Source organism: Athene noctua, chromosome 2, assembly GCF_965140245.1.
Source record: "Athene noctua chromosome 2, bAthNoc1.hap1.1, whole genome shotgun sequence".
Classification (NCBI taxonomy): domain Eukaryota; kingdom Metazoa; phylum Chordata; class Aves; order Strigiformes; family Strigidae; genus Athene; species Athene noctua.
This window is the reverse complement of record NC_134038.1, coordinates 103462053-103487038: the sequence shown is the minus strand read 5'-3', so window position 1 is coordinate 103487038 and position 24986 is coordinate 103462053. Positions and strand designations below refer to the sequence as shown.

Genomic DNA, 24986 nt, shown 5'->3' with positions numbered 1-24986 from the left:
CCAAACATGTTTTCAAAGAGGCATGATTACCATTTCAGAAATACATCTCTGACATAGCAGCTCACAAAAGTAAACATTATTTAATAGCAAATAAAATAAGGTCCTTCTGGGTGTAACTTGCAAATCCAAGGCCTAAATCTGTGTTTATGTAAACTGATCTGGTGCTCCAGATTTATTCCTAACATATACTAACATGAAATGGCAACAGAACGAGATTCTTATGAAATAATTTATTCACCTTCACACTGGACACGTTACCATTCTGATCTAAGAGCCAAGGACTGTGATGGAACTTAAGCTTACTTTGTACTGAAATCCACAATACATTAAAGCTTTCTACTGAAAGATGTCATATTACAATACTGAAATTCCGTATTGATGTTGTTACCTGTCAACTACTGTGATATGGTAGCGCTACCCCTTTACAGTGCTGTGGCTGAGTGACATGAATGAACAGAAAGCAGACTTTCCTGGTAATACATAGTTTTGCAGTGGCTGAACCTCAAAAGCAGGGTCAGTCACCTGAATCAGACTTACGCAGTCTTCAAAATAAAGTGCTAGCTGAAGCTAGACCTTTGCTGTATATTGAAAATACTCTACGAAAGCAGGCACTCCAGAGAATTGACTCCACTTCTGAAAGGCTTGTATCTGTGTGTAGGATCTAAAATTTGCTATCACACTAACCTCACAGTATTAATGCGGAGGATTAATATATGTACACTATAAATTCTGTACACATGGATAAGATTGTATTACAGTAACACTATCACTTTCATACTGCTAGTTTAATTTCTGTTTTTTTCCTATTTTTCTGCCTAATGTCAAAGATCTGATGTATAGATGAAGGACGACCAACTCTTAAGTTTTTGCTTTCTACTGAATCTTATACATATGGTTGTGAGCTCACAATATACAAGACAAAAAGGTCTGAAGAAAACATCATCAATGTTTCAGAACAACTGCACACTGGTGACTTTCCTTAAATGATTCAAAGTAATTACCACTTATTGAGGAAAAATAGAAAATTAAAGCAAATCAGCAACAAAAATATCACAGGACTAAACTAAAAATACAAACTAAGAGCATCTTGCCAAAACCACATAAAATGAAGAAAGGCTTTGGCTAGTATGCAAGAACAGTGACATCTTGTGGGGGTTTTACATAAGTGAGTTTACAGAAGGACAGAGCAAACTAATCTGCAATGTTGTATCATTAAAAGAAACACTACTGCAGTAGCTTATTTAATACATATACCATTAATAATATTTGGTAGAAATTAGGCTTTATTGCTTTTGTAATGAGGAATGAAATTTTTTTTAAAAAGGCAGAGAAATAGCTAGTAAGAAAAACGTTCAAAACAAAAATTGAAGGAGTGGAGTCCAAATAGCTCTGCAGCAGTTTCCTCTGCTCTCCCAGGAAGTAGTTATATTTATCACTTAAATATCTCTCATCCGATATAATAATGACATCAGGGCAAAGTTATAAGAGACTAAACAAGGAATTATGTTGCACAGGCATACAGTCAAACATAAAAATGACATCCATATTACGTGTTTTTTTAAAACACATACATAAATATTTAATAAAGCATGGATAATTATGCTATTCTTTTCCACTGATTAACAGACTATGCCAAATTCCTTATACGTACTTCTTGAGAAAGCAAAGTTCTATTACAATGGAAAACTAAAATAACATATCCTACTTTCCAGTACAGTATGCAGTATTTGGACCCTTCAGATTGTATCAGAATATATGAGTTTCTGGAACAAATCTTCAACTGCTGTAAAGTGTCATAACTCAGCCAAGATACTCAACTCTGACAGTTTACAACAAGCAAAAATGTTTTGATTTTTTTTTTTTTTAAACAAGTTTGCACCCAAACTAAGTTATAAAAACATTTACAACCTGGAAGATGATAGATTTTCCTACCATAATGTTCATGTGTTCATCTTATTTTCTTTTACCTGAGTAACCTAAGTAAACAGATTACAAGGCAATTTAAACATATTAGCTAATACAAGGTTTACTGGACTTCTCATATATAGAAATGTACTTTGACACTATTTGCAGTTTTACAAATACAAAATGAATAAGAATTTGAAAACATGTTTACTGAGCAGCCATGTCTGATATCTGTACAGATCAACAGGTGCAGTGAAGTTATGTACAGAATTTATCATTTAATTTTTAAACAGCTTTTGTGCCACCTGAATGCAATGTGCATTTAAAGAACTGCTGTCAGCATCACAGATCTGTAATTCACTGGTGCCAGAAATGGAGAGTACAGAACAGGACAACAGATCCTAAAATAATACTGTGCTATGCAGACATCTGTACATAATTCAAATAGTGCATATTAGTCAATGTCTGATGAGGAATAATAGCTGCTAATACAGACACGGGCATTTACAGGTATTAGGTTTGTTATAATAAGTATGGATGAATGAACTTTTCCATATATAAACATTAAAGGAAAGCACTTGAATTAGGAAGTTATGTAATGATTAAAGAAGGGAAGTTATGTAATAAATAATGAAACTTTCAATTCAACTTGCAGATTAGTACAGTAGGAAAAAAATCCTTTACAGTAGCAATGAAACCATTCAGAAGCACTGTCAAATCAACGGGAATTCAGTTTTATTTTATAATCATACCAACTGAATGTAAAAAAAAATCAACATGAAAAAATTAGTTTATATCTGATACTCTTGTTAGTATACTTCTGTGTTATTGTACCTGTTGGATGTTTCCTCCTCTTTTTGTGCTCTATTCACTCTATCACTTTTATTATTTTTTTTTAAATTCTTTAGTCCAACCAACATAAATCCATAGACACTAAAGCACAGTGAATGTGCAATTTGCAGACTGGTGTGAGTGAAAAACCATAGGAATATAATTACTTTTATGAGGTAAGCTTGGAGTAACTCGGAGGAGAAAATTTGCGCTTCAAGTACTTGAGAATGTAAAGTGGAAGACAGCTTACAACAGTGATTGCTGACACTTTCCACAGGAAGGTCACAGTTGTGATAAAGGCAACATCTGCAGAAACAAAAAGGGAAAATAAGTAATGGGAGCTGGTAACATAGAAACTGGAACTTCCATAGTGCAAAGTCAATACAACTCTCAATTGCATGCTTATGCCATTGTTCAAGACCATGCAAAATTAAAAAAAAAAAAAAAAAAAAAAGGCAACAAAACAACATAAAGTTAACCTCAACATTTTGATTTTGCCTACTATTTTCTTCAGCCAGGAATTTTAGAATTCCTTTATGGTCCTTACACTGTTTTGCAGCACAAAATAATTTTAGGGGAAACAGAATCTCAGTTTAAAAGCTTTCTCATAATAAAAAGCTAAGCCAGCTTATTTTTCGAGTAAGAAGAACTTTTTGCACACTATAATACAAGTTCCCAATCAGAAATTCTGCTAACATTTTCGATCTTTTATTCCATATTCAGCTTATTTTTCCCTGAAACAGCCACCACAACTAGACTGAATGATTCTTAAAACCTTAGAATTAAACTAGAGCCCCAAAATTTAAAGCGAAAATAACATAGTGATATTGCCACAAGCCACAGTGGAAAAACTATCTTTTGTGACAAATATTAACAAGAATGGTGACACTCTACACTTGCTAGTGAAATTTTTTGACTACATTTGTGATGGTCAGGTCATACTTAATTATCATGGAAAGATCCCAGAACCCAGGTAACGTGAAGAATTATGTTTTTTTGCCTTTTTCCATTATTTACAAACGTGTATATTAAATAATTTACTACTCTTTAATGAATTGTTAAGGACTTTAAAAAAAACTTCAAGGAAAGTTGAAATTCACCTACCTAAGAAAGCTCCAAAAGACACTCTGCCTATACCTGTTTCACAAAGAGGGAGAATGAAAATGAAAAGATTTACAGAAAATAAACAAGTTATGTGAAAAAAACCCAAAACAAAGAGGTTAGCTACACAGAACAGAAATGAAAAATATGTTAGTAGCAGTAACTGGAATATTATTGCCTTTCACATGGCAATCAGAATATTTTAAACAGCAATTAAACCAAAACATTTTGAAAATACAAAGATTTTATATTTGGTCATGTTTTAAGGTTGTAAGTAGGCAGTTTTGTTACATTTGACTTCAAGGTATAATTTACTGTATAAACAACTTGATTGGAACTGTTCTAATGTGAATGAAAATTCACTTCAGAAAATGTAGTAAAGAATGCTTTACTGCTCCAACTTTACTCATTAAAAATATTTTGTATCTTAAATTTCAACATATAAACTTGTTATACAGTTTTAGCCTCAGCCTGCTTAGACATACTAAAAGCCTATGTAATATATCAGAGACGTGTCTACTAAGGCCATTGTGTGCAATTAACTCAGAAATCTAAAAACTGATTTACTTCCATGAGTTAGAGCTGTAGAGCAGTATCAAATATTTCCATCTTTTTAATTTGACTGTCCTGTCATAATTTCTCTGGGAGGAGATGATGCTTGTAAGTAACATCATTGAAAGAAACAGTCTACTTGCTGAAGTCAAGCACTATTGGACTGGATTGTTTTCCCTGATATATGGAAGTTGTTTTATACCTTGAACTGTAAACCATCACTTAGGTCTATACTACCTTACATGCATAAAAAATGGCTCCCTCCCTCCAGTTATAATTTGACAGATTAAGTAACAGTAAAGCATTAAGCAGAAGTGAGACTAACAGAAATGCATTTTCTCAGATTAACTGATGTATAACACAGTGTAAAATACATCTTTACAAAAGCCCATGAAATTGCAGCCTTTTCAGTACCCCCAATGATGAAAAATACAGAAGTTAAATTGTCACATGCCTGGGGACTTATGTACTCAGTTGCTTGGACTTGTCCAACAAATACATGAGGACAGTAAAGCACTCCCCTTTATTGCAAAGGTTTGCAAGAAACAAGGTCCCTGAAGTTTGTACACATCTGTGAACACCACACTTGAAGGTGTTTCTCCCTGAACAACACCTACAAAGGATGGAAGGACTGTCTGTCACCAGTACTAAATTCTTACAAAGGTGAAGCAGCAAGTTCTGCTTTATGAAGTTCCTGGAAGTTTGATCTAAAGAGCCACTAACTGTATCTGTTCTTGCTTGTTCCTTTCATTTGTAACCTGGCTGTGGAGATTCAGGACTCAATCCAATAATCTCTATTAAAGAGTCCAGGCATCAGTGTCAGAGAACAGAAAAAGGTACTCTGGTAAACCTGAAATAATGTGCAACATGAGTACCAAGAGCCCAGCAGGGTTGTTTCTTCATTAAATTTTGACTGCTGAGAAATCTGGGAAGTAACAGAACACCTGGGACAGGCAGTAAAGCATTTACTGATTAAAAAAAATTGTATTATACAAGTATACTACCCAAATGTTGAACATCTGGGACATGAGAGAGTGAAAGCACAACTATGAGACTCCTAGAAACTACCGTATAATATTTAATTCTGCTATGAGAAGTGACAGTTGAAGAAGGGCAACTCTATTCATCAGCTCCTGGAAAATGGAGAGAGGAAGAGCTGGATTCTACCCCTTGTGAGGCATTATCAAAATTTTTATATGTATTTCTGTAAAAGTTACATTTGTAAAAATCACATTAAGACTGAGATAGTTTTTACTGAAGAATAATTTGATATGAAACGAAATCTGTATTATTTTGATGCTCAGATCCTTGACTGTTAAGATTTGCAGTTAAAATGTGTTTTTTCATCTTGTGAACTGTGAACAATCATAACCTTAAGACACAGTATAGTATACTGCAATTTAATGTAAAGCAAGCTTAATATAAGTTTACTATAATTATGAAATAATGATACTTATATAAAGTATCTATCCTAATAGTCTTTTGCCTCACTGAGCAATACTTCAGCTCTTTTAAGCTTGTGGGTTACATCTAATGAGATCCACTTGGTCTGGCATACTAAGTAATTCACCAACTCAGTGAAAGATGCTAATATTTTTAAAATGCTATTTGCAGTATAGTGCAAATCCAAAGCCAATTTAAGGTATGCAGTTCGGACTGTGAAGATCAGATCAAGGATGGGAGAAGCATGCATGCTCTGAGTAAAGTTTATCATCTAGATAAATCATACTAACAGGAATAAAGATTGTCAAACTGTAGAAGAAAAGGGTAAGAGAATATTTTAAACCCTACATTATTTAAACTTAATTTCAACTCAGTCATATTTCTTATGGAGAAAGCTGTATTGCACAAAGTATAACTTTGTCTATTCTTAATTAAAAAAAAGAGAAAAAAATATTAAAAATATAAAGCACAGTTCTTTGCTAAAATACTTTTACTATTACTCACCAAAGTATTCATTTAGAAATGCAAGTGAGGCCACATAGCAGCCAAGACTGAGGAATTCAGCCACCACCATTAACCAGTGCCATGTTCGTATGGTCAGTGCAACCATCAACAGCTCAGTCAAGATTAGGGCAGTGAAGGAAATGGCAACGACATGTACAAATTCAGATTCAAAAAGCAGCAGGGCTCCATACATCAGAATACCACCTAGGAAAGGCACACAAAGTTAACAATACGCTCTGCAATAAAATTTCAGCATACCAGTTTTTACAACTGCACACTGAACATTTGATTTCTTATTATGAAAACTTGCCCAGGAATTTTTTTATAAGGTAACACTGATCTTTCTAAAAGAAGTGATATTTACCGTACTTTTTGCATTTGATATAAAACAACCAAAGTAAATCTGTGAAGAAATAAAACTATTAGAAAATTAAACACCTCTTAGTGCCGTGTATCTGATGAACTGTTAATTAACCCAATTTTGTCAAGTGCTACAAATAAATGAGATACTGTTGAAAGTGTAATTACTTTTAACTGATTACATAATTCAGATTTTTTTGACAGTACTTCTGTCATTCCATGAAAGAAGACTACTGTGTAAATAAATGCAATGTGATAAGCACTCATTAAAATTTTTCTGGATTAGCATTTAATTAAAAACATGTCCTTTTTTAGGTGACATGCATCAATAAATATACCAATCCACACCATGTTTCGAATAGGCCTGGCACACTACCGGAATATCGATTTACGAGATAAACAGAAAGCAATATATATAACTGCTGATGAAATGTTAAGCTTTGGGAATTCAACCTGCAGCTGAAAAACAATATTGCTAATAGCAGACAAAAAATTCTCAGTTCAGTAAAATTAGGATTCTCTCCTACCTTGGTAAATACTGATTAAAACCCAGATGAGGAAAGTCTTAAATGACAAAGATCTTCCCTAAGGAAAACATGTGAGAAGACAGTTAAACACAAGTTGTTTTTGTTTTTTTTTTTTAAATCCAAACTCCTAAAATCTACTCAGTTCATATATTTTTAATAGTTAATAACTACAGAGACGTTTTACAAGTAAAATAAGCAGTCTTTGAAGTGATATAGGCCAGAAAGCTTCTACTTGTTTTTATGATTCTTAATTGCAAACTTGTATAGAAATCACATAAAGTCTAAATTTGGGCATAGGACAAGTAAGGCCTTAAACAGCAAAGATACTTTAGCTTGTAATGCTCTGGCTGGTTGTCAGAGGGATAATTACAGTAAAAATAGTTTATTTTTTATTTAAAATGCTTTTATGTCTGCTTTGTAAAACACATTCTTAAAGAAAAACAGCATTGTGTACCTACTGATCTAAACCTCAAAACCATCATTCCTAGTCACTTCTAAATGTTGGATAAACTGTCTATTTGCATTCATACAATAAACATGACTCCTCTAAGTTTTCAGCAAGGAACTATTACCTAATACATTTTACTTCATCTTGTGATTGTGAATGTTATAGATTGAAACATATACATAATTCAAAGAATAAATGCTGTACATCTGCATATGATTCTTTCATTCTGTGAGGGTACTGATGAAATATGTTAGAACTGTAGAGCTGAAAATATACACATTTAAAAGGATAAAATGGCAAACAAAGCAGCCATTTTGCCACAAAAGAAGTGATCACTCTAGAACAGGCAAGAATCAGTATTTACAAAGAAATGTGCTTTGTTGCAGTAGAAAGCGATGAGTTTATTACTTCAGTAGATGCTAAAACATATTCTTAGATAGACAGAGTTCATGGCAAGGTGCTAAGGACATTTTCATTATTCGGTATACAGTCTAGAATGTTGGTGACAGACTGAACATACAGGAAGAAATACTTGTATCAGCACAAAGAAACATTAGATTTTTTCTTTTTCCTTAAGAGTGCCTACTCACTGTCCTTTGAGCACTGGACATTGCTTTCCACCTTTGACCATAGCTCCCAGATAGCAAGATTTGTGAAATAAGAATGAGCTTGAGTTTTGGTTCACCTTTATGGACTTCTGAGTCTCCAGGGAATGCTGCACAACAGGCTGTGAATCATTTTCAGATGAAAGCAGGGAGGCCTTGTACTTCCTTTCCAATTTTCACCAGCTTTTCTAGCTATAACTCCATAGGAGCCACAGTAATACTGAATCAGTGTGCCCTTCAGGGTATGTGGCCACACCTGTCTCTTCAAACCTTGCTAACTTTTTCTTCTTCTTGCACTGGTACACGGGTCTGTCGATGACTTGTGCCAATATATCTGATTCTTTTAAAAATCTAAAAAGCATTCTCATCAGCATACCCCAGAAAAGAAACCAATTCCCAGGAATACAATTAAGTCCATGTCAAGATGTGTTTGAACAATACTGAGTAGCATTGGTAGAGATTTGCATTTGGAGTCCATAATTTGAAAAATGATGTGCAGAAATATGTAGGCTTCGTAGTGTCAAAACTAAGGCAGCATGATCATAAATTGTTGTAATAAACACTCACATTACCTGGTAATAGTGAAGTCAAATATAGCACATAAATAACTTTTTGTACTACTCATCCATTATCATTCACTGATCACCATCTGCCCCACATAATGCACTGAACTGTACTTTCCAGTCCTCAACATTCTCTCTCTTTTTTTTTTTTTTTTCTTCCAAAGAGAATTATTTGGATTCTACTTATTTAATATTCATAGAGGTGCAACATAAGCTGGAAAGCCAGTGATTCAGCATCTCCAAGAACTGTCATATAAACCTAAACAAAAGATTTAGCCTGCATTCATCTACCCATCCTGAGCAGGTTTTGAATACAGGTTAACTTTTGTTTTTGGAAATAAGATGCTTCCAAGTTCCATAAACAGGTTTCCACAGGCAAGCTTACAACTGCCTTTAGCAGGTGTAAGGGCATGCTTTTATGAGATTAATTATAGGCTGAAATCTCACAAAGAAACTTTAAAGGTTCTGAAGAGGAAAGAGAATCAAGAGCTCCAAGTTCTCCCAGACTAACATATCTTATTTTGTACAATTAAAAAGACAAAGCATCTGAAAAGTCTGGACCCTCACTGAGTAGAGTCTGCTTTTGAACTTTGAAGATGTTTCTAAAAGAATCTATCCTAAAAAGACTATCTACTTATGCCTTGGATGATAACTTTTCTAGCTAACAGTTTAAGATGGAGTGGAAGTACTTTTCAAAAAATTTATGGAAACTTGAGATTTGTTTCACTTTGATGGGTAAAGTATTATACACTTTCATTGTTTGCAGATATGTGCACAGAGAACAGTATCTACAGATGGTTCAGTTAAGATAAATCAGTTATCAACATCTGTTATTAAAGAAAGTCAGCTTTTGGAGTGGTCAGTAGTAATTTCAGGGGGTTAGGTGGGGAAAAAAAAAAGATCTACAAATTAATCTACCTGTTAAAAGGGAAAAGGAGCTTTGAAGAAGTAAGCATAAATAAAGCCAGACTGAAAGCAACTTTTACATCAACATACCTTTATGTTTGAATTATTTAGGTTCAACCATTGGTGACTTAACAAATGTACGAATAAAACTGAGTGAAACATTTGGTACTACAGATTATTTTCATAGTACAAAAGTCTGCATTACAACAGTTGTGCATCTGTCTTGCATGGAATACCTTAAGAAAATGTAAGAATTCCCAGTTTCGTACACCAGAGATTTCAGCATTTGTTCATATCTGATCACTGAGGACATCCATACCTTTGTGAGATCCTTATAAAGTTCTGGATATAGCAATGCCATTTCTGGCTTCACATCCTGATCCAGTACTAGAGAGAAAACTGGAAACATAGTATATATGGTTGCATACCTAAGTGAAAGGAAAGCACATAAATAGACACTTTTGTATGATATGATTTTAAACTGAACTACTGAGTGCAATTATTCTTTTTATGTAAGGGGAATTAAACTGGTGATTCTACCCAGTACTGAGGCAGCTTACCAATACATCTTTACAGATGCAGCCTGCTCTTGCACTTTTGAGAGCTGCCGGTTCATGAAAAGTTACAGAGCTTTTATAAATTCAAAAATAGTAAATACCTATCTTTCTTCTACAAGCATCACCCAAGCTTGTCGCCTGTTACTGTACAACCTGTGCACTTGAACTTTGGACAACTAGTTCAAAGACCTGACATTTGAATTCATCCACTCATGATGGTACGATTTCAGACATCATGGTATAGGTAGGTGGGTGAACAAAAGTCTTAATAGCTTTGTAAATGGCTTTAGATTTTAGTAGGCATGTGCCAGATGCATACTTTAGAATGTACTTTCCTAGAACTTAGCGCAACTATTTACAAATGTTTTGGAGAGGTCTACTGCTTGCCTCTGCAATCTGGTATAATCAGACTTTGATCTGATAATGATTTAAGTTGTTATTGTTTATAAGGAGTATAAAAAGGAGCTCTTAGGACAAAAGAGGCTGAGAGCAGGGACAAACCTGAGTATATTCATATCCCTCAGCTGTATGACTAGTGGAACCATATTACTAAAGCAGCTTCTGTAACATAACCAGGGTGCTCCTAATCCTGCATACATTCACCTGAATGGAAATCTATGTGGCAGACTTCGACAGCGCGTTCTCAGAGGAAATTTCATAGTCAGCAGGTTCAGCTCCACTTTTAACAGAAGAATCTATGATTCTCACTGAGGCTTGCATGGCAATCTATGTAATAGCTGAAACTGGTTTGGGAGATTTCCTCTACTGTTTTCGCACTGTACGTGAAAAAGGCTATATGGTATTTTCTTCTGAGGTTATGTAAATCCTCCTCTTCAGAGAGGTGATAATGAGGCTTCCCCCCTCACATAGTGCATTATTCAACCTAGTTTGACTTTTCTTTGTAGACTCATTCCAGGCCTTGGTACCATACTAATGATAAATGTATGAAAAATGTGGCAGACACCAACTACACGATGTTATTTAAGATTAGTTTGCTATATTTATTACCAAATATCATAACTGCTGGTTTTGACTTACCCTACCATTAGGAATCCTTGGTACAAGGGAACAGATGCAAAATAGAAGACTGATGAAAATACAGCCTACAAAAAGCAGGTAATTAAACATATTTAATAAAATTCTATAGACAAAACATTACAATAAAGAAAAAAATAACAATAATGGTTGATAAAGTTTTTGTGACATCTCAAAGACAGACATAGTGTTTTTAATTATTTAGAAAACAAAGTTTTTACCTGCATAGTTGAAATAATAAGGCCTCGGTGCATGACAAATTGACCAAGTGCTGCTGATCTTTTGTAACTGTTTCGACCATGTACCATCAGCAGCCTACCTATGTGTTTAAACTGTGTGATAGAAAAGTCAGCTGCTAGGGAAGCTTGTTTTCCCTCCTGCAATAGAAAAAAATATATATATGAAACCCAGTGTAAAAGAGGTATTTCACATTTCAAAGTTCTAAGTGATAATTAATTTTAAACCCCAAGTTAGCTCCTGCTTCAGAAACCAACCTTGCAACAACACACAAAGGACAATTTTTTTGTGCATATTGTAAGATGCAGTGGCTCTAACCTATCCTGCTTCTTTCGGGTAAATGCTACACAAAAGTAACTATAATGTTTTCTGCTTTTCATATTTAAAAAGATAAAGCAGAAGACAAAGAAACAAGGAAAATATTAGTTCAAAGACTAAACATTTCTATCACCTTACAGCACATTTTAATTAGAAATTACCAATTCACTACTGTTTAAGAATAAAGCTACTAATCCCATTACTATACTATTATGTGGCACATAGTTGATAATGAAACTGTTAACATTACCTTGCCTTCAATTCCAATTCCACAGTCTGCTGCTTGGATCATGCTGACATCATTTCCTCCATCACCTGGAAAATTTCACTGCAATATTCAGCTCTTCAGAGGTTCTACTCTTCTGGCCTTACAGTATTTTAGAAACTTCTTATATACCTTTAAATTCTTATAAGTAATCTATAGTTTATGATTAATTATTTCAGCAATCAAGACTTTTTCCTGTGGAATAAGGAAGATAACCATACCTTTCTCATGCAAGGGCATTTTCTGCTACAGCTACATAACACCTGGCGCTTGATAAAGGAGGCTCTTTGGTTTTGTTTCAACTATTTCTCAATGGTGCCATCTACTGTTTATTACAGATTTTAGCTACTGCAAATGAAGATCGTGCCAACAGTTACCTATTGCACATGTGCGTTTTCCAGTGTGGTGCTGTAACAGTTTCACAATATGAGCTTTTTGGGTGGGAGAACATCGGCAGCACACTACAGCAGGACACTGACAAGCCAACTCTACAAATTCATGCTCATAATACTTCAGACAAACCTAAGGAAAAAAATACGATTGCATTTACTTATGATTAAGTACTACTACATGCAGTCTAACATAAAAACACAGTATAAAGATTTCTTTTATGAATTTTTGCTTGCACAACATCCATTTGGGAGAAAACCCATCACATTCTCCTGACTACGGCTTCATTAAACTGACATTCTCTTTCATTTAGAGAAAGCCAACATGCTTTGGGGTTAAGAGAAGAGACAATACGAAAGCACGCTGCATACAAATTCCATTCTGTTACCATACAGGAGACCATAGAACCTATAACATTTGCCCATGTAGCAGATAGATCTTCTAATTAGCACCCAGTAAAAAGCAGAAGTATCTCTAAGGACAAATAGTGGAAAAAGAGTTTAAGAGCATGAAGACACTGATACTTTACTTTTTAACATAAGCATATAGGTAAATGTAATTTGACAGAAACCAAGTTCTTACCTCTAGGGAGTCTCCAGATACCACCAAGGCACAATCATGCTTCCTCCTAAAGGCATTTAGTTCTAAGTGAGCCTCTCCTCGAGTGGTAACCTTTAATAAAAAAAGGTTTTGTTAAAATCTTAAAAAAATCCTGCCTAAATAAATCAGATTTTGAGAACTTATACCCAGAAGTCCTTTGTTCTTCAACAAGTGTTTTATCCCAGTGCAAGCCCAATACCCATGGGATGTGACTATAATCCTCAGATCTTATGGAGCTATATTCAAGTTGACCTCTCCACCTTGGTAGGGCTACAGAAAAAAATAGACAAAAACCCAAGCAAACTCCAAACCTTTTATTTATTAACCAGTAAAATATATTCTTTGAATAATTAAAAATGTTCATATTAACATTTACTTCAGTTTAGGTAAGTAGACACAGATTTCAAAAGGCACATAAAAATACTCCCTAGTACTAATCCTTTTGGACCCTGCATGAGTATGCAAGCAGGATCAGGTGGCATAATACAAAAGAACTGTATCATAGGTTTTTTTATTTACATAATTGTTTCAGAAAGGCCCAGCCGTGAAATGCAAAAAATGGTCAAAGGTTACCAGATGGATTTTGTGAGGTTTTGAGCTAGAACACAGAACATGAAAAATTTAAATTATGAACAGATTTTGAGGAGACTGGCAGTTTTGTTTTCTTTTTTCTCAGTAAAAGATCAATGCATTCTAGAGCTATCATGAAAGATAAAGTTCCAAGCACAGAATAACACATAAAGACTGATTAAAATTATAATTTTGGCTCTGCCAGCACTTTGATTAAGTAACTTTGAAAATATATGAGTCTTAATTACACTGAACGTGAAGTTTTGGCCCACTACTACCCAGAACTAAATACAGACCAAAGACCTTTCTCCCTCCAGTTGGGCTGTACGACACATAAAATCTGAGTTACATTAAAAAAGCATGTGCAAACAGAAAAACCCATACACAAGCCCCAGTTCAGATTTTTTTTTCCCCTTTCCCACAATTACAACATGTAAAGAGAAATCTCCTTGTCTGCCAACTGTGGGGAACCTTGGATTGCACTGGCCCATTACAATCTTTCTGCATTACAGAGATTAAGAGATGTCAGCACTTGGTGCACACTGATGAGCAGTGATAGACCTCTCTGTTCTACCTTTCACCCAACAGAGGTATTTTTTAAAAAATTTGTAAATACCTCTAGAACAATATATCAGTAAATTTCATTACAAACTAAAGAAGCCGAGACATCTAAGAATAAAAAGGAAGAGCATTAAAAACAAAATGCATATTTTTGGGAAGACAAGGTAGTAAATTTTTTATTTACTGCTTTGTAACTAAACCAGAAGTGTTAGAGTGCTTAATATTTTCTTATATTAATCCAGTAGCTATTTCTTTACAACAAATACAGCCGCAGAAATAATTCTGTATAAATCCATTTTCTACCTAATTTAAAACTTGGTGTACTCTAAGTTAACACAGTTTTATGCTGATCTCTTATTACCAGTTGAGGTAATGAAAATAAAAATCTGACTCAACTCAATAGATTTTGTTCAGGAAGACTTAATTTGTGGTGTTACAACATGGAAAGGTCAACAAAAATTGATCTGAAGTTTTATCAGAAGCATTAATAATTTAATTGCAAATAGTAGTCTGCAGGGCCTAATTTGCCATTCAGATGCTTCAGAAGAAACTACATTTACATGTAAATTATATTCATATAATTATTTCTGTAGGTGCAAGTGTTTCATTTAGAACACACACAGGCATACTATGTCTGATCACACAGCATCAATCAACGTCTGGAAAATCTATTTTTCTTTGGCTTCAGTAGAGTTGATGCTGTGCAAATATAACTAAAATGTATAGAAAAAGATAGTTTATCTTTCTAACAATTATCTTAAACAGTCTGTTAATAACATGCAAGTATATATTATGATATAAAAAAAATCAGATTTTCTTATACTGATTGGAACTACATCTATACAGATGATGCTGGCATCACAGTTTAATTCAGGATTAATTCTGATTGAGTCTAGAGAGTTCTATTAATGTAAATGCTAGAACAGGCAAGAACCACATTCAGATAGCTTAAATTCCTGGACGCTCTTTCCTACTGGCTCAGCACCTCACATAGATCCCCCCCTCCATCATTATTCAGAGGTACCTTACTATGTCCATGGTATAAGTGAAGAGTGTAAAATGCATGTTGAACCTGGGTCACCAAAATATGGCTACAAACATTTCTGTAGCATATCAACAAATCTAGAAACAAACACGCTTAAACAGAAGCAATGCTTTGTAATTCTACATCCTTGAACAAAAATCTAAGTACTACTCTCTTGACTATTATTACACTCAGCACCCATGGATTTTCAAAAGGCAGCCAACTACTAAACAAATAAAGCAACATTGTTACTAGCTGTCCTTTCATGAACCAACAAACTTTAATTATACTTACAGGTCTGAAAATGTGAACATCTTGAGTCCTAGACACTAAGTGTGAACTTTTCGCAATGCAAGTTGCTGTCTCCAGTTTATCTCCTGTTAACATCCATATCTGCAACACAATGTAAAAGTTTACTCCATTGGACCGTGTCTGTTTTCCAAATCTAAATGACATCTCTCTTCAACCTTTTCCTGGTACCTTTTTGAGTTAGATTACAAGAATACACTGATATGTGCATTTTTAACTAAAATTAATGAGCATTTTTTACTGCAATAACATACAAAGCAGAAAAGAACTGTCTTTACTACAAACAGTTCCACTCCCCTTCCCTTCTCACAAGGCCCAAAGTTTGAATTCACATGAAGACAAGGTGAAATTCTGGGGAAATCCACTGGCATACCTGAACATCAGGGAAAGCATAAAAGTCTTTCCGTACGGCCCTGATATTACCTTGATCAAAGGAGTGAGGATGCAGGCAACTACAAGAGAGATAATATTTGTCAACAAAATGATGCAATGCAACAGTATGTGACCCTAGTGAGAACCTATCAGAAAGCAGCAGCCAAGCAACGAGACAGCATATCCTGGAGGAAGAAATACAAGTTCCAATGCTCCAAACAGATCCTGCCCATTGATCACACAGAACTGGGAGGAAGGCATTAAAGTTTAAAGAACAAGGTTAAGCATCCATCTGTTCTTAAAGTGAGACAGCTCCCTCTCCCTCAGCCCCTTAACAATGAAAGTTGAAGGACATGTTTAAAAAGAGAAAAAAGGAAGTCCTGGGGAACTACAGACCGATCAGTCTTACTCCTGTGCCTGGCAAGATCATGGAGTGGATCTTCCTGGAAACTATGTAAAGGCACATAGAGAATAAGGAGGTGATTGGCGACAGCCAACATGGCTTCACTAAGAGTAAATCATGCCTGATGAATCTGGTGGCTGCCTATGAAGGGGTTACAGTGCTGGTGGATAAAGGAAGAGCAACTGACATAATCTACCCAGATTTGTGCAAAGCTTTTGACACTGTCCTGCACAACATCCCTGTCTCTAAATTGGAGAGACCTGGATTTGATGGATGGACCACCTGGTGGATAAGTAATTGGCTGGGTGGTTGCACTCAAAGAGTTGTGGTCAAAATCTCAGTGTCCAAGTGGAAAGCAGTGATGACCTCAGGGGTCTGTATTGGGACAGGTGCTGTTTAACATCTTTGTTGGTGACATGGACAGTGGGATTGAGTGCACCCTCAGAAAGTTCACTGATGACACCAAGCTGTGTGGTGTGGTCAACACGCTGGAGGGAAGGGATGTGCCATCCAGAGGGACCTGGACGGGCTGGAGAGGTGGGCCCGTGCAAATCTCATGAAGTTCAACAAGGCCAAGTGCAAGGTCCTGCACATGGGTCAGGGCAAGCCCAAGCATAAAAACAGGCTGGGAGATGAGTGGATTGAGAGCAGCCTTGAGGAGGAGGATTTGGGAGTGTTGGCTGACAAGAAGCTCAACATGACCCTACAATGTGTGATTGTAGCCCTGCAAGCCAACCGTATCCTGGGGTGCATCGAAAGAAGTGTGACCAGCAGGTTGAGGGAGGTGATTCTCCCCCTCTACTCTGCTCTCATGAGACCCCCACCTGGAGTGCTGTGTTCAGCTCTGATGCCCCCAACATAAAAGAAGGACATGGACATGTTGGAGCAGGTCCAGAGGAAGTCACAAGATGGAGCACCTCTCCTATGAGGATAGGCCAAGAGAGTTGAAGTTGTTCAGCCTGGAGAAGAGGAGGCTCCAGGAAGACCTTATAGCAGCCTTCCAGTAACTAAGTGGCACCTACAAGAAAGCTAGGGAAGGATTTTTTGCAAGGGCATGTAGTGATAGAACAAGGGGTGATGACTTCAAACTGGAAGGGGGTAGGTTTAGATTATCTATAAAGAAGTAGTTCTTTACTGTGAGGGTGGTGAGGGACTGGCACAGGTTGCCCAGAGAAGCTGTGGCTGCCCCCTCCCTGGCAGTGTTCAAGGGCACGCTGGACGGGGCTTTGAGCAACCTGGCCTAGTGGAAGGTGTTCCTGCCCATGGCAGGGGGGGTTGGAACTAGATGACTTTTAAGGTCCCTTCCAACCCAAACTATTCTATGATTCTATGACATCTGGATGAAATACCTTTAGCCCTAGACCAAATGAAACAGACCACAGAGGAAGTATGACTTAAACTGCAGGAGTTATTACTGGATAGTACTGATAGTTGCAATTTTATGAAACTGTAAGCTTCTGTCTTCCTCTTTGCTTGTACATCTCAGGTAAGATCCTTTTCATTAGTGTCCATGTGGGTGAATGAATGAACAAAAGACTCATGTTTTCTCATCAGTAACCAAGTAATCTATAATTTTATGATCTATCAACAGCTACTATGTTTTTTCCAGCCTATTATAATGCTGGTTGTAATTAAAGCCAGAACAGTTTTAATGTTCTGAAATCCTAGAACTAATCATTAAAATAACCCCCAAACCCTAAAAATTGTCACACTGTTCTATACCTATTTGTAGCCAGATATACCTACCAGTCAGAAATGACCATATATAGAAGAAATATTGAGAGCAAACAATACTATACATGAAGTATTAATATATAAGTACTTTGCACTAGTGACACCATACTAAAAATTAATTTGATGTAATCATAAGGCTTTAATCCATAGATATATTTTCTAATTGTGCACACCACTGCATTACCAGCTAATACACCTGAAAGCCTGTGGGGAACAGGGATTAATTAAAAACAGAACAACAAAACAGCAGATATGGGAAGGGGACTCCAGAGATTATCTAGTACAGCTCCCCAGTTCAAAGCAGGGTCAGCCACAGCAGGCTGCTCAGGACAATGTCAAGACAGTTTTAAACATCTCCAAGGATGGAGACTCCACAGACTGGGAGACCTGCTCCAGTGTTTGAACACACTCACAGTAAAAAATTTTCTTCTCATATTCAAGTGGAACTTTTTTTATTTTGTTTTGCATCCATTGTCTCTTGTGCTTTCACTCTGTACCACTGAGTCTGGCTCTGTCCTCTTTGCACCCTCCCTTCAGGTATATTTATAGACACTAATAAGATCCTCCTGAGCCTGCTGAACTTCACCCTCTCATAATTACTGTGGATTGCCACGGCCATTCCCTCAACTTTCACATCCCTGACCAATTCCTCCTTGTTTGTTAGTATGAGCACTAGTAGAGCATCTTTCCTTGTTGCATCCTCAGTCACCTGCATCAGAAAATTACTGTCATTACACTCCCGACATTCTCCTAGCTTGCTTGGGCCCTCCTGTCTCACCCTTCCAGCAGATACTGGTGTGGTTAAAATCCAGCACAAGGACCAGCACATGCAAATGTCAGGCTTCTTCCAGTTGTCTGAAGAAAGCTTCTTCTATTATTTCTTGATGATGCAGTCTGCTACAGACACTCACTATGATGTTGTCCACATCAGTTTGCTCACTAATTCTAACCCATAAATTCTCAACTGGCTCATCATTTGTCCCAAGGTAGAGCTTCATGCATTCCTGCTCCTCTCTCACATAAATGGAGATTTCCTATGCTTGCTGCAAAGCAAACTAACTTACTCTTCTTCTCAGGTGAAAAAAAACATTGTATCTGATTCAGTTTAACCAATGAAAAGTCAACACAACCTTTCCTGTGCAGTTTGGCACTCTGCTTCAAGCAAAATGTATATAATCTTGCCCACTCCCCTCAGATATTGCTCGTATCTTTACTTCAAACCCTCCCTCAGATAAACATATTACTCCTAAATGAGCAATTGACAGCTGTCTAGCATAGCCTGCCAATGAACAAAACACAGCACAAACTCTTGTGCAGTTTCTGACACTGTCCCTTTAACATGACTTGAACAAATTTCAAGGGCAGTTCTGAATTCTATTCAAACAATTAACCTTTTGATCTTTGCTGAGACTTCTCTAAAGTGCCAAGCCTAAAACCGTAGTTATCGTATGAATCTTGCGCCAAACTCATTTACTGTCAGCTAGGACAGTTTACTGTAGACAGTCAGGGGATAAATGACTGGGAGTCACATACATTTATCCATTGGTAGTTTTCCTACAGAAGTAAGCTTAAGATCAATGAAACCAGTGGTGGACAAGGGAACTTTGCAAAGGGTCTTGTTTGCTTCTGCAAGCTCATGCCCAGAACATGCAGGACATGGCATATTTCTTTCTTTGAATGAATTTGAATACAGACAAATATAATTCATGCCTTGTTAAAGAAGAGTTAATAAATGATAACCTGTTATGTCAGCAGTATGCATTTAGTACCTTTATTCCAGCATTTCTTAGCATCTCTAGGGTTGGTCTAACATCTGCTTGCAGCTGATCTTCTACTCCAGTGAGACACAGCAATTCCATTTCTCGCTCCAAACTCTCTACAACAGCAGCAACCTTCAGGTTTCTATCATGTATGCTTAACTTTGCTTGGTTGTATCGACTCTGTACAAACACAAAACCACTTAAGAGTTTGCTATGACTCATAAAGTATATATTCAGTCTACCAATCAGTTATAATATGGATTCATTAGGCTAAATGTTTGTCTAAGTTTCATTAATGAAGAACAAGGTTAAAAGAGAAAATTTTACTTTACACCCAACGTTATAAATTTTTTTTGATTAATCACCTCAAGAGAATGCCTTCTGAAGAACTATTAAGAAGGCGGCATCACAGCATCTAAGCAGGAATTGCCCATATCTTTGCAAATAAGTAGATTTTTTAGGTCATGCTGAAGCCAAAAAATTAACACTACACTAGCTTCTGGGAAAACACTATCCAGCCACATAACAAAGCAAAACCATATTCTATGTCTGACTGCTGAACGAACACTAATGAATGACGAAATCTCTAACAGATTGTGCGCCATATCTCAACTATTGGCATTTCAAATGCAAATAATCTTTTTTGCCACCTTAATAGGATAAAAAAGAGGAATGTTCTCCTTGAACTAACTAAATATGGTGAAGCACAAGATCACTCCATCCCTTCATACCTCAAAATCCTGATACTGTTCTTCAGTCAGTGATTTTTTGGCCACAACCAGTGTACGCAGTCCTTCTCGTGCCATATTACCACACTAAATGGATCAAACCACAGAATATTTATGTAAATATTCAACCATACATACATGTTTTATACTATATGCTAACAGGAGATGTGTACCATAAATTTTGGTGTTTCTCTTAAGATTGTTTTGGAGAAGCCACAAACAGAATAAAAAGAAATTATACTTCATGTCCCCCAGATTAAGTGGTATGCTACTGATAAGGCAATTAGATTTCCTTTCCTATCTTAAAGAAAATTTCTGTTAGGTTGAAGCTTTAAAATGAACTAAAACTACTTCTGAGGCACCTAACAGAGCTATATTTTCTTTTTCCATTGAACGTACCTCTTATTAGAAAAATATCTACACGTTAAAAATAGCCATGGCGTAGCACGTCTTAATGAAAAACAAGGCTGTCCAGTGCAAAACACTTATTGATTTGACCCCATAAAGCTAAATAAATTAAACAAGTATTTTACAATTAATTGTGCATCATTATCGCCAAAAGTAATTTTTATGACATTTTGCTAGGTCTTGAGGGAGTTTAATTTATTCATGTCCCTGAATAAATCAAACTGCCCTGCAGCAGATATTGATTCATATTGCCAATACCATTATGAACATACATGGTGTAATCATTGTATTAACATATTGTCTGTATGTAGGGTCAAAATGAGATGATTGCTGGTACCTACTAGAGCCACACAGTGAAAAACATTAACCAGTTTTGAAATTCAGACACTGGCTATTTTATATTAACTTTAATAAATGTGGCAAAAAAATATTTCAATTTGGCTGCAACCCTTATAAAATTTCATAATTCATAATCATACCTCACTGCAGAATTTGATAAAACAAAAGGCATTTCAGGATAAATAGGCTTACAGCACACTACTTCTCAGAAGTAATTAGGTTTTATGTGAAAGGTCAGTCAATGAAAAACAAATTTCCTTGTTTTAAGTAAGAACGTGTTCTGCTATGACTACCAGCTATTCTTTTCCTGTGGGTTATTCAAGAATTGCAAATAATTCTAATCCCTTAAAACCCATTCAGGATATATGTAACTGGACTCCAAAACTCATTAGTGAATTGGCTAATAAAGGTTGTCCTTTAAACTCATACCAACATTACCTAATATTCAGATTTTAAATTTTTAGTTTTTACAAAATTTTAATTTCTAAAAATTTTAATTTTGTTTCTTACCTCTTCTTCTAACCAATCATTGTACTGTACAATAGTGGACATTGCAATGTCTGCACCCTTCATGTAAAATGTAATTTCTCCTGAAGATTCATCCTAAAATTTTACAAAAGAAATAGGGGAGAAAAAAAAAAAAAGCTGTTTATACAGTCAAAACAAATACCTACCGATAACCTAATTGTCTTTTGAAGTAGTCAATGGATTATTAAAAGATGGAGTACCTTTTATAGGTGGTTTTTATTACTTGATGTTACTACTTCCAGTGACATCTCTGATTCCATCTAGATGCATATTCCCTACTTTCTTCTATAAGAGGATCAGTTGTAACTGAAGTCAATGTGAGCAACAGATTCTCAGCATTCCCAAAACGCCCATCTAAATTTTAAAATATCACTGTTGTGTCCCCCTAACTACTATTTTGTTTCTTTGCTGGCATATACTATCTAACCCACAACAGAAAGTTTGCTCTGTGTCTTTGAAATACCTAAGTAACTGAAAATTTATAAATAACTTAGTGTAAATACTTGTTACAGATGTTTTAATGATGAAACATTCATTGAATATTCAGGGAATTCACATGCGGGCAAATATAATCCAAATCAGGAGTTTCAGAGGTATGGTCCTGTCACAGAAGGAATGGATTAGTCTGATTTGCAAGCTTCTTAGAGTATCTCTGAAGATGTCACTGTTAAACAGGCTCTTAGTGCCAACCTCACTTAATGAAATACAGACTTGCCAAGGTCTCTCCAGACCTGAGCATGCACGTATTCTGCCTGAAGTAACCTTGCTTAAGGCTGATGGCATGCCTGCTTGTCATCATTGGCAAATAAAAAATGGGATGAGTTTGACAACTATTTAACTGGGACTTGGCACTGATCTAACCATCTAACAACGTTGTCTGCTACAGTGTCTGATTTTAGGTAGGAAAAAGGTAGAATTATGTAGCGTGGATGGCTTAACATTCGCAGAGGTTTAAGCCTTCCTTTTAGCATCTTTAGTTTCCTTTCATCTGAGGTTTCAATGATCATTACTATGCTCCCAGCTGGGCACCCAGGAGACAACTAAGCACGCATCTCGTAAATCTTAGACCCTCTGGGTTGTGCTGTGTATGCACGTCAGTTCAGATATCAATACGGGGTCTGGAAAAGCAGCAGCGCTTGTAGTACAGAAAGATGGTAACTACTATTGTAAGAAATTTCAGCCATTAATTTATTCCTTGAAGAGGCAATATATTTTGTATGAAAGAAATAAATGGAAAATTAAAGACAAAGGCTTAAAGGCAACCTGCAGAATCAGAGGCTAAGCGTGAAACAGTGAAATTGAGAGAATGTAAGAGAAGACTGTCCTTTACAAAGCTCTCTGCAACATTAGATTAGCCTGGTTTTGCTACAATTGCTTGCCTAGTATTTCATGTGTACCTGTGTCAAAGGTATACTTTCCATTTGAAAATCTCGTGAAATGCATTCCCTGACCGATCAAGTTTCTATAAAATGTCATAAAAAAAAATATTCAGTAAGAACATTTTTTGAGAAATAAAAACCAACACCCAGAACACCCCCAAAATTACCCTAACTATGATCCCCATGCGCTTGCTCTCAGAAGTGAAGGGAAAGATCTGCAGAATATAGTACGTCAGAATGTGCCCACCAGGGGTCTTCAGCTGCATTGAGGTCAAATCCCTGTTAACAAGAGTGAGACCGACACTCTCTGTCCACTGCACCAGAGCTACCTAAAGAAAGAAAAAAAGTAAAAAAGAGACATGTTTAAGTGTGAAAGGTCTATTATACTGTTATATAAATTAGGCTAAAGCCAAACAACTGTTGCTAGGGTAAAAGTCTAAACTCTTCCAAGAATCTAGAAAAAAAAATGTGAATAGCAGTAGACTGAGTTCAAAATCTTAACACATCAAGTGAGTATTTTCTTTCAGAAAGCTTAGAAAAATTCTTAGGAAGAATATAAAAACTTATTTGACCTTATTCTTGCAAATGAGGTATTTAGAATATATTATTCAGAAATAACAATTCTAATTAAAAAAACATTTATATATTCAACTATACTTAAAGGACATCCAACAGAAATGATGCAAAACCAGAATACAATTTCTGTACTAACAACACTGCTATGTAAGTAAATGATTTGGGAAGTATTTCCACAGAAAATATTTTTAGATCCCCACAATTACATGCAAGTTAAGACACTGTAATATGCAGTAAACACATATGCAAAGGATCTTCTTTTTAGCTTTCCTTGTTCACTTGCACCATTTTATTACTTTGTTTCGACAAAAATGTAATCGTGTTCTTATCATATCAAATGAGATGGAAACCAAGTTTACAACACTGCATCCCACAAACATGCTTGTGAAAGCCCCTTTTACAAACCCAGAACTGCTGCATTATACAATCATCACTATTAGCTGCCACTACACGGCATCTTAAATGCATGCATTAGAGATTTTTTTAAAATTTTGCTGCTTTAAAGTGCATGACATCTAGTTTCTACTTTCTCCTATGTTATGCTTTAAATAATCCATTAGATATTTTTCTATCACCACCATGGTATGGTTTGTTCCTTCAAAAAATTAATACTTAAAGAAAACTGCTTTACTGTTAGTTCATATACAAGCCATATTCCATATCTGAATGGGAGGTTTCTGATAAAAAAAATTCTCATCCTCAATTCTATTTTTGTTTTTCCAAATGATAATCATTATTGGAAACCAGATTTTTAAATGAATAGAATGGTAATTATAATGAAGTTTACATGATTTTTATGGAACCTGCCTCTGCTATTAATTTCAAGTAAGATGAAAAAAAAATAAAAATCAAGCAGTCTGATAAAAGACATGCAAGTAGTAAAATCCCTAAATAAGTTCCACAGACATGATGACTAATGCTCACTAAAAAGTTCACCCAAAGCAAGTAAATCACTGTAGCGTCTACAAAAATTTAAATTTGGAAAAAAAAAAAAAATAATTGTGTGAAGCCCTAATAAAGCCTAGTAGCGCCATCTGTATAGGTACCACCAAATAAAAATACGGAGAGATGTAGTTACCAAAGAGAAGAGAATGCACTTTGAAAGGCATAATTTTAAAATCTCAAAAATCACAGGAAGTCTTTTTAGA

At 35.7% G+C, this 24986-nt stretch overlaps 1 protein-coding gene across 1 annotated transcript in view; it reads right to left on the bottom strand.

Moving 5' to 3' along the window:
- Window positions 1-2093: 2093 nt before the first annotated feature.
- ATP9B (ATPase phospholipid transporting 9B (putative)) overlaps window positions 2094-24986 on the bottom strand; it is a 168070-nt gene continuing 145177 nt past the window's right edge. The window contains exons 16-30 of the mRNA XM_074899760.1: window positions 23430-23591; window positions 21866-21958; window positions 20612-20695; window positions 19890-20060; window positions 15597-15695; window positions 13130-13219; window positions 12535-12679; window positions 12143-12207; window positions 11559-11714; window positions 11341-11405; window positions 10065-10173; window positions 7224-7281; window positions 6337-6540; window positions 3841-3873; window positions 2094-3042 (exon numbers count right to left, since the gene is read on the bottom strand). Coding sequence (XP_074755861.1) covers window positions 2906-3042; window positions 3841-3873; window positions 6337-6540; window positions 7224-7281; window positions 10065-10173; window positions 11341-11405; window positions 11559-11714; window positions 12143-12207; window positions 12535-12679; window positions 13130-13219; window positions 15597-15695; window positions 19890-20060; window positions 20612-20695; window positions 21866-21958; window positions 23430-23591 — 1671 coding nt within the window. The 3' untranslated portion in view covers window positions 2094-2905. The remainder of the gene's footprint in view (window positions 3043-3840; window positions 3874-6336; window positions 6541-7223; window positions 7282-10064; window positions 10174-11340; window positions 11406-11558; window positions 11715-12142; window positions 12208-12534; window positions 12680-13129; window positions 13220-15596; window positions 15696-19889; window positions 20061-20611; window positions 20696-21865; window positions 21959-23429; window positions 23592-24986) is intronic.